The 16,393-nt window shown below is 64.9% G+C and overlaps 1 protein-coding gene across 1 annotated transcript in view; it reads right to left on the bottom strand.

Moving 5' to 3' along the window:
• Positions 1–1,411: 1,411 nt before the first annotated feature.
• The window catches only part of RAI1 (retinoic acid induced 1), a 42,202-nt gene continuing 27,220 nt past the window's right edge, over positions 1,412–16,393 (bottom strand). The window contains exons 2-5 of the mRNA XM_075165424.1: positions 3,720–9,345; positions 2,489–2,582; positions 2,103–2,152; positions 1,412–1,688 (exon numbers count right to left, since the gene is read on the bottom strand). Coding sequence (XP_075021525.1) covers positions 1,674–1,688; positions 2,103–2,152; positions 2,489–2,582; positions 3,720–9,329 — 5,769 coding nt within the window. The 5' untranslated portion in view covers positions 9,330–9,345 and the 3' untranslated portion in view covers positions 1,412–1,673. The remainder of the gene's footprint in view (positions 1,689–2,102; positions 2,153–2,488; positions 2,583–3,719; positions 9,346–16,393) is intronic.

The following is a 16,393-nucleotide window of genomic DNA, read 5'->3' as shown; positions in this document are numbered from 1 at the left end:
ATTATTTTTATTATTCTTTCTCTTCTTTTTGCTTCCCTCCTTTTTTTTTTTTTTTTTTTATTATGTGTGTTTTTCACTCCAGTGTCCGAGGCAAGCTGCTGAAACAACAGATATTTTGTGGCCAGCAAACCTTGAGGGTGAGGGCTGGGTGGGACGGAGGGGACGCGACAGCCGGCGGGGACACGGGGAGCTGGCTCTGCGGGGGTCAGGGGGGGATGGATGGGGCCAGGGCTGCACCCCCCCTTCGCAGGACACGTGGCAGGTCGGGGTGGCTGGCGGCTCTGTTTTTAGGATGGGATTTGGGGTTGATTCGCTCTGGGTTGGTTATTTGCTACCTGCGCCGGGGTGCGAGTGATGCAAGATTGGGGTGTGCGGGGTGTGGAGATCGGGGAGTCATGCAGGGCACCCTGCGGGGACATGGGTGGGGGGCGATCCCAGCGCTGGGCAGCCCCCCAGCTCCCCCAAGGTGACCGGGAAGGGAAGCGAAAGCTGAGGGAGCCGAGCGAACCCAGCACCCAGGGCAGCGAGGGGTGAGCCAGGGCCATGCAGAGGGAGGAAGCAAATGCCTCCTCCTCCTCCAGCAAGGATCCTGCTGCCAGCTAGAAGTCATTTCTGGGCTGCTTGCACCCTCTTGCACCAGGATAAAACCCTGGGGTTCAGCAACCAGGCCATGGGGTTTGCACCCAGAGCCATGGGGTTCAGCACCCAGAGCCATGGGGTTCAGCACCCAGAGTTCTGGGGTTCAGCACCCAGAGCCATGGCGTTTGCACAACCACAGGGAGCAAAGCCTGTCCCCAGCAAGGGAGTCGCAGAGGAGGTGCTGGCAAGGCTGAGCAGAGGGAGAAGGGTGGGTTTTTGGGGTCCCAGAGAGCAGGACCAGGTGTCCCCGTCCCAGCAGCGCCAGCGCCCCATGGAGTGGGAGGGTGGCGGGTGCAATGGGCCGGGGGCCGGAGGGCGGGATTGGGGCTGGGGCAGCCCGGTGGGCACCCAGCAGCCCAGTCAAGCGCCCTTCGCCCCGGTGGGGACCCGGCCGCCCAGCGCAGGGGCTGGCACCCTGGGACAGGCAGGGTGGGCGCGGGTGGGGGCAGACAGGAGATGGAAGAACAAAACAGAAAAAGCAGAGTGGTGTTTCAAACAGCAGGCCGTTGTTTGTCTTTTTTTTTTCTCCTTTTTTTTTTTTCTCCTTTTTTTTTGTCTTTTTTGTGTTTTTTTTTTTTCCTTTTCTCCGCCGCACGTATATACAGACAGACACCGTGAGGTTTGCTGAAGGCAACATCTCAGATCAGATCAGTGTGAGATATGGAGAGCCGGGACCCGCGGGGGGGTCCGGCGGCCCCACAGTAAGACAACATCGCCGGGACCCCCTTGTACACGGCCCCCCCTCCCCGACCCCCCCCCCCGTCCCCCCTGTGCAGCGATCCCGGACCGGGGGATCCCGTTCCGCCTCCCGCTCGGCCAGGCCGGGTTTTGCCGGGGCCCGGCGTGGGGGGAAAACCCGGCGCTGGCTCTGCCCGCCCGGAACGGACTCGGGGAGGGAGGGACGGGGCGGCAGCGCTGCGCCCACCTGCAGCGGGGCGGCTCCCGGTACGGCCCGGCCCGGCCCCGCTCCGCTCCCGGGGCGCTGCCTCCTCCGCCGGTCCCTCGCTGGCGGCGGGGCGGGAGCCCGCGGGGCGCTACATCGGCTGCCTCTGCGGGGAGAAGGGGGGGTGTCAGCGCGGGTGGTCCCGGGGGGTCCGGTCCCCGGGCTGGCGGGGATGTCCCCATCAGCAGCCACCCTGCCCACCCGCAATAACGGCGCACCCACGCGAGACGCAGCGCTTTTAGCACGGGTTCAATTATCGCCCCCCCACCCCTCCAGCCCCGTCAGCGCTCAGGGGAGGGGGATAAATCCCCCCGCAGCCTGGCTGGGAGTCCCGGACCCGGTGCCCGCCGGCCTGCCCCCGCAGCAGAGGGCTCCTGGGTGCCCTGGTACCCCCCAGGGACGCTGAGCACCCGGGGTGGGTGTGTCGTGGAGCGGGGTGTCCCCAGGGTGATGTGGTCCGAAGGCAGGTCCTCCTACCCCAGGGGCTGCAGGGCACTGGGGGGGCGCGCGGGGGGCTTACCTTATGTTTGGGACATTTCAGAGAGAAGCTCTCTTCTGTTAATAAGCAACCTGAGAGGAGAGGAGAAGGCCGTGTCAGGGAAGTCCCCGCGCTGGGGGACAGCTGTCCCCAAGTGGTGGGGACGGAGCATCCTCCATGGCCTCCCACCACCATTCGGACAAGCCCCACCATTTGCATGACGGATTCAGCTGAGGCCAGCCAAACTCAGGACACCAGCTGGCAGGGGTGTCCTGGTGCAGGGGGCATCGCCATCCCGGCTGGCAGGGAGCCGCGAGCCCACCCTGGCCTTGGGCGGGCTTGAGCGTTGCAGAGCGGTCAGCCCCGCAGCCAGCCGGGTCGGAGGGTGCCGGGGGTCCCCATCCCCCTGTCCCCGCGGCCGGGCTCACCTGTGTCGACGGCACACGCGTAGTGGTAGGTGTGGGGACACCCCTTCTGGCAGCAGCCCACGGTGGCTCCTGCTTGCTGGCAGCTCGAGCACTTCTTTAAATGCACCCGGGAATTCGGAGCAGGGAAGGAGAGATGTGGAGAGACAGAGAGACCCCGTCAGAGCCCAGCGCAGGAGCAAAGCACCCCGACGGCCCCGGCCGCAAGCTGAACGTGCCAGCGTCCCTGCGTCTCTCCAGCCCCGCGCTGCCTCCCGGGCAGCATCCTTCCTCCCGTGCCGCGTACTGCGGGCAATGCCACGCTTCTCGCTCAGCCATCTGCAGCCACGCACAAGGTTTCTACCTGCCGTACCGCTCCCCTGGACAGCACCGAGTCTGCAGCCGCCCTCCGTGGGGCAGGAGGTGCGGAGGTGAAGGGACATGGCCTGGGCCGTGCCATGGCTCGGTGGAGGACCGCGGTGTTCCCCATCTCCTGCCCCGTCCCTAGTGGGTGCTCCAGGGATGGGAGCACCCGGCCCTGCGGCGTGGGCAGGGAGAGGGCAGCACCTCCAGACAGCCATGCTGCAAGCACACATGCCTGGGAATACGACCAGCCCCAAACCTGGTACCAGGGGCTTGCTGGAGACCCTCTGCCCAGCCTCTGCTGGGTGGCTGTCCCCTCCCTCTCCCCAGCACAAAAACCCCATGTCCCTTTGGTGGTCTCCCAGCACCGTCCTCCCTACTTTGCTCGCTCAATGTGCCTGTGCTCCTCTTGCTCTGGGAGAGGAGCAGGGCAGGGCTCCAGATCCCCTTCCCCTGCTGCCCATCACTGTGGCATCAGGCCACGTCGTGCCCATTTTTGTCTCCCATCCTGCCTTCGTCAGGCTGTGTCTGTCCCACTCCATCCCTGCGACGCACAACTGGGCTGGGGGATGCGACCCACCGGGCTCTGCACCCTCATGGTCCTGGGGGGGGGCCCTGCCGCCCTCCCAAAACAACGACATAAATACGCTTCTATGCCTAAAAGGGGGGGTTGGGTGCTATCAGAGACGCAGCAGCACAGATCTCGCGGGAAGCCAGTGGGGCTCATGGCGCCTGAACACCCGCCCCGCTCTCGCAGGACGACTCGTCGGGGCCAACCCCATGAATTTTCATCCCGGCTGGAGGCGCAGCCGCGGGAACGGCTTCGGCTGAAGGAGGCCAGCGGGAGATGCCACCCCAGGGTGCTGTGCCGGGCGGGCAGCCGAGCTCTTACCAGGTCGGCAGCCGCCTTGACGGCCTCCTGCAGCCCGTAGAGCTTCCCCGCCACCAGGAAAACCCCAGCGGTCCATACGGCACAGGCCTCGTGCAGCCAGTGCTCCTGCGTGTCGCCCGCCGGCTCCTGCGGCGGGGACTCGGCCTTGTGACATTCGTGCCGCCGGGGCTTTTCGGCCGCCTCCTCGCCCTCTGTCCTCTCGTCACAGCAGTAGCAGCTCTGCAGCCTGCGAAACATGCCCCGCGGGCTGGAGCGCAGCGCGCTCTGCTTGGCCGCCTCGGCGGCACCCTCCGGCCGTGCCGCCTTGCCGCCGGCACCGCAGCCGCCCTCCGTCCCCCGGGGCACCCGCTCGGCTGCGGCGGGCGGGATGGCGTCCTCGCCCGGCCCCTCCGCCCGCGCCTTCTCCTTCAGCCGCGACTTCTTCTTGGGCAGGCAGTCCTCGGGGTAGTAGGGCCCGCAGAGGTCCCCCAGGTCCTTGTAGTTGGCGGGGTTGCGGCACAGGCAGCAGACCAGGCAGGCAGCGCTCAGCGCCTTCGACACCACCGGCCCCATGTGCATGGTGGAGGAGGCGGGCAGGGCTGCCCGCGGTCGCGGTGCCGGTCCGGCCGGTCCCCGTTGCAGCCGGGCCTCCTCACCGGGCGAGTTGACGACGGTGCAGGCGGTGGTGAACTCGCCGCGCCGCTCCACGCGGACGTAGGGTGCGAAGGGGGGGGCCCGGCTGTCCGCCCGCAGCCGCTTGCAGGAGATGTACTTCAGCCGGATCTCGGGCTCGGCGGGGTCAAGCAGTGGGGCCTGCTGGGCCTGCCGCCGCCGTTTGCCGCGGCTCTTGCACCGTGCCGGCACCGCCTTGGCCTTGCCGTGGGCCAGACGCTTCCGCTGCCGCTTGGAGTAGCCGTTGTAATTGGAGTGGTTGGCCCGCGGCTTCGGCCCCCGCGCCGGCCCGGCAGTGGGGCGTCCCTCGGGGGGGCCCTCGCCGCCCCCCGCCTCCTTCTCCTCGCTCTTTGGTTTCTTGCCCTCCCGCGGTGCCTCCTCCCCACCGCCCGGGCCGGCCGCACGCTCCCGGGGCAGCGGCGGCGGCGCGGGGCCCAGGGGTGCCTTGGCCATGCCCAGCGCCGCCGCTTTGCCCTTGCGGTTCCTCTTCTTGGGCAGAAGCCCCAGGCTCTTGGCTGCCATGGCGGAGCTGGGCTGGGCCCCCGGGGCTGGCACACAGGCCTCGCCCTGGCAGCCATCGGCGGAGAGCTTCTTCCCACTGCCCAGCTTCCCCTTCGGTGCTCGGCCGTTGGGGTTTCGGCAGAGCTGCTCTGCCGCTGGCATGGCGGGCGCCTTCTGCGCTGCCGCCGGCTTGGGCAGCCGCGCGTCGCCCGCCGCCGGGGCCACCCCGCTGTGCTTCACCGCCCGCTCCCTCTCCACCCCCGCCGGGCTCAGGGAGGTGCCGTAGGGAGCCGCCGTGGCCACCGCTGCCGTGGCCGCCGGTTTGCAGGCGAACTTCTTCAGGTTGGGCGAGGTGATCTTCTGGACGATGGCCTCCAGCTTGAGGCCGCGGCCCTTGCGGGGAGGCAGCACTTTGGTCTTGGTGGCCTCCTGGAAGGCCGCCCGGGAGGTGATCTTGATGCAGACATCGGGGGCCTCCTTCGGCAGGGGGGGCTTTGGGATGGCTTCACCGGAGCTCTTGGGGGGCAGCTTGGCTTTCACCTTCTTGGCCACAGGCATCTTCTTGAAGAGGCTGGGGGGGGCCTCTGGCTTCTCCTCCTTCACGCCGCCACTGTTGCTCCGCAGGACCAGGTTCCTCTTCTTGGCAGGGATGGGGGAGATGAAGGTGGACTTCCTCTTCAGCGAGTGCAGGGGCCGTTCAGACATCTTGCCCCCCACGCCCGGCCCTGTTTTGGGCAGCTTCATCCGGGCGCCCACCTTCCCCTCCTTGTGGGGGCTGCCCGGGGCCGCCAGCTTGAAGGCAGGTGGGAGGTGGTTGTTGGAAATGAGCTTCTTGGGCGCCTTGCAGTTCTTCAGCCGGACGTCGGCCGCCCGCTTGCCCCGCCGCCTCTTGGTGTAGAAAACCTCTTGCGTCTTTGTCCGGGAGCGCAGGATCATCGACCGCTGGTCCCTCTCCCCTGCTTCCACCGCGTCCCCATCTGGCGGTGTTGGCCCTGCCGCCTCCTCCGCCGTCACTAAGCTGGGCACCAGGAGGGCGGCGTCGCCAACGTTTTGGACCACCTTGGGGGCCGGCCGGCCGCTGCGCTTCCTGGCTTTGAAAGCCACCCGCTGCTTAACGCCGCAGGCGGGCTTCTTCCCCAGCTTCTCCTGGTGCGCGGGGGCCTTCAGCCCCTCCAGCGGGGCCGGGGCGCGGGGCTCGGCGAGGGCGGTGAAGGAGCGGGTGCACATGCGCGCCGGCAGACCCTCGGCTGGAAACCGGGGTGTTTGGCTGTGGGCGTTCTTGCTTGGTATTTCTGCCTGGCCGTTGGGGCCGAGGCAGGCGCTGGCCACGCTGCCGGCTGCCGGCAGATCATCGAAGGGGCTCGGCACGGCGCTGCCGGGGCCGTCCCCCTCCGGCAGCCGGCAGTGGACCCTCTTGTTGCGGAGGCTCTTGCCACGCGAGACAGGCTCTGTCTTCCCCAATGCGTTTTCAGGGCCGAGTTGCTGCTTCACCATGACCGACGGGGAGGATTCGGCATCAGCCGCCTCCGAGTGGGACGGCTCCCCTCCGCCGGTCTCCTCCTCAGGCTGGATGTGGGGCAGGGAGGACTTGAACCAGCTCTTCACCTTGGTCTCCGTGCCCACGGCGGGGCCCAGCAGGATGACGGACTGGCCGGAGAGGCGCGCGGCGGGAGCCGAGCTCTCCTTCTCCACCGTGCTGACGGTCTCCTCAGCGGACACGGGCACCTCGCTGGAGGACAGCACGGCGGGCATCTCCGGGGGCTTGGGCGGCGAGGCGTCGTACGTCACCGACTTCTGCTCCGAGCCGGCCAGCTCGCAGAGCGAGGAGTACTCCTCCGCCTCCAGGTCCGACTCCTTCAACTCCGGCGAGGAGATGATGGGGATCTCGCTGAAGTCCCCGGTTGAGCAGCAGTGCCGCGTGTCCTGCAGCCACCTCTCGCTGTCTGCCTTCGTGGCCTCGTCGTAGGTCAGCGTCTCCTCCTCTTCCTCCTCCATCACCTGCTGGCTGAAGTCCCGGGCCGGCTCGCTCTTGGCCGGCTGCTCGCTGTCGCACAGATCCAAGCCGCAGGCATTTTTTTTCTCCTTGCAGGAGCCCACCAATTTGCTGGGGAACAAGCCCTTGGGGAGGTCGGGGGCTTGCAGGCCCGAGCCCAGCTCCTTCCACCGCAGGCACGCCTCGCCCAGGCTCTCCTCCGGCCACTCGAAGTGCTCCATGGCGTTCTCGGACCCCACCGAGTTGGCGGTGGTGTTGGAGTAGCAGCTGTAGCCAGCGGCCCCCGCGCTTGACGTCGCCGCCGGGATGCTGGGCTTGGAGTTGAAGGCCAGCGAGGCCGCGTCCTTCAGCGCGTCCTTGGTCTCGGTGGCCGCAAACTCCACCTGGGGACCTTCGTACACCTCCTCACCAAAATCCTTCCCCGCGCTGGCCCCCGAAGCCTTGTCCAGCTTGAGGGGCTCGGTGAGCGTGCTGGAGTCGCCCTGGCTGGGCCAGGCACCCTTCACCATGGAGTCCAGGCAGGGCCGGTGGTTCTCCAGCTGGAAGGGGGACTTGGTGGCCTCCTTGCTCAGCATGGGCGAGTTGGCCCAGGCTTTGTCCGCCTTCTCGCTGATGGCGTCCTGCAGGACGATGATCTCGGAAGCCAGCTCCTCCTGGGACAGGGCGCTGAGGAGCAGCCGGGGACAGTCCCGTTCGTTGGTCACGTACTTGGTGAAGGTCTCCAGGGGCAGGCTGGCGTGGATGCTCTGGAAGGAGTCGTCTGATTTGGTGGACATGTCGTCCGGGGAGGTCACAGAGCAGGTGGACACCGACTCGGGCTTCGCCTTGGAGTTGCTGTTGACGCGGGCAGGGCTGCGGTTCTGGTTGCAGTACAGGAAACTCCTCTCCAGCTGGTCCTCCGACCCGCTGAGATAGTCGGCGTCCTGCGTCTCGGCGTGGACGGACTGGGGGGTGCTGAGCGGATCGGACAGGGGGGTCCCCACCTGCTCCGCCGAGTAGGTGCTGCTCTCGGGGCTGCAGTGCTGCCCCTTGAGCTGCTCGGGGGTCCTTGCTGGGGTCTTGATGCCCTTTTTCTGGGGCACGGCTGCTTTGGAGAGCAGCAGCTGCTGGACGGTGTTGGAGATGTTCTCCACCTGGGAGGTGAGCGCCGTCAGGCTCTGCAGGCTCAGGTCCGACAGCAGGTTTTCGGGCAGCTTCTCCTTCTGCAAGTTTTTGCAGTTCCCGGATTGAGCGTCGGGGCTCGTCCCGTCGGTGGGAGAGGGATTCAGCAGCGGCATGAAATGGCTGTGGTCGGCGATGCCGGCTGGGAAGGCGCCGGCGCTCAGCGGCTGTTGGCTGTACTGGAAGTTCTCCAGGTTGGGCATCAGCGGGGAGGGAGTGGAGCTGTAGGACGGGGACCTGCCGACGGAGCGAGCCGGCGAGTGGCTGGCGCTGGGGCTGAAGGTCTGGTAGTACTGCTCCGGCGTCCGGACGGGCGGCGCGTCGCCCTGGCAGTAGGTCTGGCCCGGTTGGTTATAATGTTGGTATTTAGCCAAGTTTTGGTAGTGGAGGGTCTCCGGGGCGTGATGCCGCCCCTGCAAGGGCTGCGGCGGCTGCGGGGGCTGCGGCGGCTGCGGGGGCTGCGGCGGCGGTGGCTGCGGGGGCTGCGGCGGCGGCTGCGGGGGCTGCTCGTAGCCGATGCGGTTGGGCTGGTAGCCGTGCAGGTTGGGCACGCGGGGGCCGGGGGCCAGGCTGGCGGCGCTGCCCAGGGGCCGCTCCAGCGGCGGTTGCCCCGAGGGTGCCGTGCAGCTCTTGTAGGAGTGTGCCGGCTGGCTGCCCCCCGGCACCGAGGAGTAGGTGGATGAGGCGGGGAAGGACTGTGAGTGCTGCCCGAAGTGGGGGCTCTGCGAGAAGGGCATGGGCGAGGAGACGTCGTTTGGCAGCTTCTGCCGCTGCAGCTTGGGGTAAGGGAGCGCGGGCGGTTGCTGCTGCTGCTGCTGCTGCTGCTGCTGCTGAAAGTGAGTCCGGAAGGGCAGCGAGGCGGCCGCCGGCTCGTGGTACGGCCGCCCGCCCGCCAGCGCCGCCGCCGTCTTCTTCATCAGGCTGTCCTCATACTTGGCCACGCCGCCGGGCAGCGCCTGCGGCTGGCCGCCCCACGCCTGCAAGCTCTCGTCCCCTGAATAACGGGCCGGGTAGGGGCTGTTCTCCTGCACGGCGTAATTGGAAAAGGCCGGCCTGCCTTGCAGCTGCTGCCCTGCTAATTGCTTGTTTCCCCGGTGGTATTTCTCCACGGCGCTGTTCTCGTAGCCCGAGTACGGCAGTTGCTGCTGACTGTAGTACTCCTTCGCCACCAGCCTCTGCCGCTCGCAGTTCGGCCCTGCCTGACTTTGATGCCTGTAATTCTCCAGGCGTGATGTATCTTGTGAAGTCGGCTGGTAGCTCTGCTGGTTGCCATGGAAACCACACCTTTCTCGAAAGGACTGCATGGCGCGGGCTCGTTATCTGCGAAGAGAGAGAGGCGAGAATTCAAATGAAGCATCCCCACCGCGGTGGGCTGGGGAGCGCGGCCGCGCGCGGAGAGGGGCAGCGTCGCGTGCGCCGCGGGGGCATCGCCTCGCCTGCCGTGGCGTCGCCCTGCTGCATCGCCTCGCCGGCGCCCTGGAGCACAGCACCTGGCAATGCATCGCCTCGCATCGCCCCGCATCGCCTCGCATCGCCCTGCATCGCCGTGCATCGCTTTGCGTCGCGTCGCCCTGCATCGCATCATGGCGCATCGCCCTGCATCGCCTCACATCGCCCTGCATCGCATCACCTTGCACTGCATTGCCCTGCATCGCATCTCCCTACATTGCACTCCCTGCATTGCACTGCCCTGCATCGCATTGCCCTCCATTGCAATCACCCTGCATTGCATTGCCTTGCAGTGCCCTGCATCGCATTGCCCTGCATCACATTGTCTTGCATTGCATCACCCTGCAACATATCACCTTGCATTGCATCGCTCTGCATCGCATCACATCACATCGCTTTGCATTGCACCTCCCTGTATTGCCCTAGATCACAGCAGCTGGCTTTGCATCACCTCACATCGCTCTGCATCGCATCGTGTCACCCCACATCACATCGCTTGGCGTTGCATCACCTCACCTTGCATCGCCCTGCATCATCCTCTATCATATCTCCTTGTGTCGCCCCACGCTGCATCACCCCGCTTCGCAGCATGCTGCCCGCGAGCTGGGGGGTGCCTGGGGTCCGGCTGCCTCCTCCCTGCCTGCGGCACGCTCAGCCGGCCCTCCTAACCCTGCTGCTGGGAGCCTTCCCCATCTCTGCCGCCTACCCCGGCTTTGCAGGGGGAACAATCCCCCTCCCTGCCTGCCCTGCGTCCCGCGGTGACCCCCTGCACCGTGTCGGGGTCCCCCAGCCCCGGTGCTCTGCGTTTCATGCACCCACAGCCCCTCGCCTCTGCAAATCACTCACCCCCCTCATCGCACACCCTCCCCAGGGGACACCAGGATCCTGCGAGCCCCGCCGAACACCCTGCTTATCACCATTCTTTTTAATTATTGGGCTAATTACTGGAAGCAGCAGCACGGAGGGCCAGAACCGCAGGCTCTGCTGCAAAAAAAGTCATTTCAACTTGCTGGCTCTGCCTGTCTCTGCCTGCTGCTGCCTCCCGCAGCCCCCCCGGCCCCAGCCGATCCCCCCTGCCCCGATGCGATACCATCTGGAAGCTGTCTGCTCCCACCAGCAGACGTCTATTAGCCGAGCGCCTCGCCACCGTCGTCATTAAAGCTCCCCGTTTCCTAGCCCCGCTTGCGTTAGGTGCAGGGAAGCACCTGGGTCACCGGTTTGATCTCGGAGGCAGCGGAGCAGCTTGCGGGGGCCCCATGAGCTAATGAAGGGCTCGGTGGCGGGGGGGACGCATCCTGCTTGTCCCCAGCACCAGTGGGTCAGAGGCGCTGGTGGGGTATGAGATTTGGGAGCCCAGGTTAGGGCAGCCCCAAGGGTCTGCAGCTCCCTGGGGACTTCCCCGGTGCTGCTCCCTTGGCGCTGTGCCGCAGCGGTGACCCCGGTGCAGCCCGTGCTGTCCCCTCTGCCTTCATTAAGGTGATGAATGTAACGAGGGGAGGGGACGGGGCGCTGGTGGCGTCTGACCCAGCGCCCACCGGCAGAGCCAAGCCCAGTGGTGCCAGCCAGGCTGGGCAACCCCGAGCCGGGGGGGGACACGTGTGTCCCCAGTTGTGCCCCTGCCGCCCTCATGTCACTGCCACAAGGTGCCAAACGACGCGTGGCTCTGGACAGCCCCTTTGTTGGTGGCTTTGCCGTAGCCGCACAAATGGCACCGTTGGTTCGATCAGTCCCAGCTTGGCCCCCTTTCCTCCCAGCACCCTGCGGACACCGGTAACATCTCGGTACCTTTTTGGGGTCTACGCACACACACGGGGCTTTACTTAGTTATATTTCCATAACAGCCGGCGGCTCAGGGATGCACCGATCGCATGGTGCCCTCCAGCACCGCCGGAGCCGGGCTCTGTGCCACCCACGCCAGCCCGGCACCCCGTCCCCCTCATCCCCCCATCCCCTTTTTGGATGCTTTCCATGTCGCTTCCCCCTATTGCAGCTGCATCTCGCAGGCTGCACCGACAACTGGACGCGGTTAAAGCCTAGATCCCAGGGAAAAGATGGGTCAATTAAAAATCCGGTGAGGCCGGCGCGAAAGCCCCTACCGCGGTGCGGTGCTGCCCTGTCCTGCGCCGGGGCTGCCGGAACAAAGGCAGCAAAATCAAAGCCAGGCCTCTGGGGCAGCCCCGGGCGGCAGCGAGAAAATTAAAGGGAGAGAAGGGCCCCTCACGCTCCACGTGGAAGCAGGTTTGAAAAATGAAATCGGCTTGAGAAGACCCTGGGCTGGTGCTTTAAGGGGAGTTTTTCCCCCCCTTTCTCTTTTATTATTAATTATTATTATTAATTAATTATTGTTACTTTTTCAATCAGCTGGGACAATGCCAGGCTGAGCAAAAGTGTCCGGGGCAAGGGGAAGGGTCACTCACCCGCACGCAGAGGAGGGGACGCACACAGGGAGCACGTGTGTGAGGTGTGCACGGTGTGCATGCATGCAGGGTGTGCATGCATGCAGGGTGTGCATGCATGCAGGGTATGCATGCACCTGGGTTGCGCATGCACACAGGGTGTGCAGTGCTGTGCACACAAGCAGGGTGTGCATGTGTGCGGGTGGGAGGAAGCTCCCCGGCAGGATCAGGCCATGGGGACAGCGAGCCTGGCAAGGCCTGGGGCTCATCCTGCACCCCTGGGTGTCTTCCTACAGGGGTCACAATACGCGGGGCTGGAGGAGGCCCGCTGAGCAGACGCGGCCGGGGCTGCCCGTTGCTTCCCCAGCTGAGACGAGCCAAAATCCCCGCACCTGAGCGAGGTGCCTTGCCCGGAGCCCCGGCCCCAGCTCCCTGCAGGCTACCCGGGCACCGGGCTCTGCCCTTCGGGGCTGGGAGGGGACACACTCGTCACCGGTGGCACCCGGACCTGTCGGCAGAGCCGGAGGCCAGCTCTGCCCTTGGCTCTGCTGCAGCTTTGCCGGAGAAGGGCCGTAACAGATGTTGCCGCCTGATGTAGGCTGTTTCCGAGCAAACGCTTTAATGGCATCAAATCAAGCTGTCGACAGCAGCGAGGTTATGGCCCTTCCCGGGAGGGGGAGGCGGCCGCGGCCCCGGGGCCCTGTGTACTCGCACCCCCCGCCACGTCCCTGCCGGACGTGCTGCCCCGGCCCCCAAAGAAGTTTCCTGCTGCCCCCGCGATGGGAATCGATACTGGGCCGTCGGCGCATGGCTGCAGCCGGGTGCCTGCCCTCGGCAGCCTGGCAAAGCCACCGCGGCTGTAGCCAGGGCTTACGGCGTGGGTCCATGGGAAGGGGTCCCCAGGGCATCCGTGGGAGGAGGCAGGGACTTGGGGCCATCACGGTGCCCAGGGCCAGCACGATCCTGTCCCCGCAATCCAAGGAGCCACGCTCACTTCTGGCTACAGCCACCCCGGAGCATCCTGTCCCCTCGGTCCCCAGGGATGCGTGGACAGCCCAGCCGGCCCCACAGCTCCCAGCACAGCCCTGGTGTCACCCTTCAGGGACACACAGGACCCGCTGCACCTCCCAGAGCCAGTGCATGACCCAGGGCCATGCTGTGGTTCACGAGGCCACGCTGCAGTGCATGGGGCTGATGCGGTGCACGGGGCTGGTCTGGTGCATGGAGCTGATGTGGTGCATGGGGCTGGTCTGGTGCATGGAGCTGATGCAGTGCATGGGGCTGACGTGGTGCATGGGGCTGATGTGGTGCATGGGGCTGACGTGGTGCATGGGGCTGATGCAGTGCATGGGGCTGATGTGGTGCATGGGGCTGATGCAGGGCATGGGGCTGGTCTGGTGCATGGAGCTGATGTGGTGCATGGGGCTGGTCTGGTGCATGGGGCTGATGCAGTGCATGGGGCTGATGTGGTGCATGGAGCTGATGCAGGGCATGGGGCTGGTCTGGTGCATGGAGCTGATGCGGTGCATGGGGCTGTTGTGGTGCATGGGGCTGATGCAGGGCATGGGGCTGATGTGGTGCACGGGGCTGATGCGGTGCACGGACTGGTGCCGGCAGCCGAGCCGGGGCACCACGCGGCACTGCCAGGCCGGCGCAGCCCTGCTGCTGCAGACGCCCGCTCGCACAGTGGCTCGCAGCCTGCTTGCTGCTCCAGAGGATTTGTGCTGCGTGGCTGGGTTTGGTGTTATTTTCCGCCCCCCCCCATCCCTCCTTCCTTCCCTGCCTTCTCCCCTTTCCTCCCCCTTCCCCTTGGCTGGCAGGGACACGGCAGGGCCGGATCCGGAGCCCTCTGAAGGCAGCCCAGGACCTTCCATGGCAGGGAACCCTTGGTAAGCACCCAAGACCCCCAACACCTCGGCCGCTGGGCCAGCGGTCCTCCCCCGGCCCCCCTGCACCCCGGCCTCGCTTCCCAGCTGCTGCTCATCCCGCGGGGCCTGATCCAGCACCCCCCAGCCCTGCTGCTCCTCCCGCTGCTCCCTCGCCTTTGCTGCTGCGCCATCAACAAGGACTCAACGACTAAAAATAGCAGCGCGCTCTCGCAGGGGGACGCTTCGCCATTGGAGCGGCGCTGGCACCGCGGACCCCCGCTCCCCACATCACCCCTGTACCAAACCCCCTCCCAGCCCTCGCCCCCCACCCAGGGGTGCAGCCCCACATGGCGAGGCAGCATCAGAGGGGGGAGCAAAGGGATAGGACCCCCCCCGGCCCCCCTCGCTGGCTCTCGGGGGGGAATAAGCGCCTATCAAGGAGCGTCAGCCCGGATTTGTTTAATTGTGAGCTGGTGGAGTTTAAAGAAACCCTTCCTGGCCGGCTGCCACACCGCAAACTGCTCTGGAGAATTTGATTATTAAGGGAGGAGAGAAAAGGGGAGGGGAGGGGGGGAGCCGGGGGGGGTCAGGAACAGCCCAGGAAAGAGCATCGTGCCCCCGGGAGCTGGGAGTGAGAGGAACTGGGGGGACGGACAGACAGACAGACACCCCCAGCAGTGCAAAGGGACCTGCAGGGCTCGCCCGGGGCAGGGTCAAACCCTCCAGGCGGTTGCGGAGCTGCCGCTGTCCGTCTGTCCCTGCACCCCGCGGACACCCCTGCGGTGCCTGGCACCGGGCGATGGCACCCAGCTCGGAGGGGTTGGGCACCCCCGGTTGGGTGCACCCACTGGCAGTGCACCCGCCCCTTCAACGCACCCTCTAATGCCCCCCATTAGTGCACCCTCTCTCCAGTGCACCCCCTTAACGCAGCTGCACTCCAGTGAACCCCTTTAATACACCCTCTCTCCAGTGCACCCCGTTAATACATCCTTCCCCCAATGAACCCCTTTAATGCACCCCCTCTCCAACGCACTCCATTAATGGACCCTTTCTCCAATGCACCCTCTTAATGCACTGTCCCCCCAATAAACCCCCTTAATGCACCCTCTGTCCAATGCACCCCGATAATGCTCTCTCCCCCCCAATGAGCCCCTTTAATGCATCTTCTCTCCAGTGCACCCCCTTAATGCACCCTCTCTCCAGTGAACCCCTTTAATGCACTCTCCCTTCAATGAACCCCTTTAATACACTCTCTTGTTAGTGCACCCTTGCCCCAATGCACCCCTTTAATGCACTCTCTCTTCAATGAACCCCTTTAATACACCCTCTCTCCAATGCACCCCGTTAATGCATCCCTCCCCCAAAGAACCCCTTTAATATACCTTCTCCCCAATGAACCCCTTTAATACACCCTCACTCCAGTGCACCTCGTTAATACATCCTTCCCCCAATGAACCCCTTTAATGCGCCCTCTCTCCAATGCACCCCCTTAATGCACCCTCTCCCCAATGAACCCCTTTAATGCACCCTCTCTCCATTGCACCCCCATTAATACACCCTCTCCCCAATCCCCCCGGCCCCATCTCCACCACCATCTCCCGCAACACCAACGCTCCGTCCCAGTGTAGCGACTTGGGGCGGGAGGGGTACCCACAGGGCAGACCCCAGCCCCCCGCTTCCCCCCATCACCGCGTTCCCCCCCCTTTCGGCGCTCAGCCGACCGGAGCAGCTGTTCCCTGCACACTTCACTTGCCCGCAGATGATGATAAATGGAGCTGGGGCTGCGCCGCCCATCGCGTGGGGGCGGGCGGATGCGGGTAGCGAGGAGGAGGAGGAGGGATGGGGTCCCCCATCTTCTGCAGCCCCCCTCCCCCCGATCACGCTGCTCCTCCCATCCGACTGGGGAATTCCCCCCCCGTCGGGGGGTTTTGGGGGGGGGGACCTGCCCAGGGAATTCCCATTGCAGTGGGGTGCATTTCCATCAGCATCAGGTCAATGCCCCATTTGGGGGGGCACAGTCCTTCATCCCTGGGTCCCCCCTTCCAGCTCTGCTCCTCCCCAACGAGGAATTTTACTCGGGGAAAAAAATCATCGCCCGCGAACCGCACTCATGACTCAACGTTTCTGCTGGCCCCGGTTTCTCCGTCGCTTGCCAGGGGAAGCCCGTGGCCTTCCCAACCTCATCCCCTCGCATGGAAATCCGGCTCATCCGCCGGCTCCATCCTCTCTCCCTTTGGTTTTTCCTCCTTTGTTTTGGAGGGGGGGGTTGGGTCCTTGATGTCAGGGCTGGGAGGTTTGCAGAGGGTTAGGCTGGGGAGGATGGGGAGGCTCTGAGAGTCAGAGCAAGTTGCTGTGTTTTTTTCTTGCTGCTGGAAAATGCCAGCTGGCAGGGAAGGATTTGAAAAGCAAGGGAGGAAAAAAAAAGGAAAAAAAAAAAAAAGGAAAAAAAAGGGCAAAAAAAGAAAAAGAAAAAAGAAAAAAAAGGCAAAAAAGAAAAAAGAGAAAAAGAAAAAAGAAAGAAAAAAGAAAGAAAAGAAGAAAAAGAAAAAAGAAAGAAAAAAGAAAGAAAAGAAGAAAAAGAAAAAAGAAAGAAAAAATCAAAAACAAAAAAAAAGGAAAAAGAAAAAAGAAAAAAGAAAGAAAAAAGAAAGAGAA

This window comes from Calonectris borealis, chromosome 16 (assembly GCF_964195595.1).
Source record: "Calonectris borealis chromosome 16, bCalBor7.hap1.2, whole genome shotgun sequence".
Lineage (NCBI taxonomy): Eukaryota > Metazoa > Chordata > Aves > Procellariiformes > Procellariidae > Calonectris > Calonectris borealis.
The sequence above is the reverse complement of the archived record's forward strand: the minus strand, read 5'-3'. Positions and strand labels throughout refer to the sequence as shown.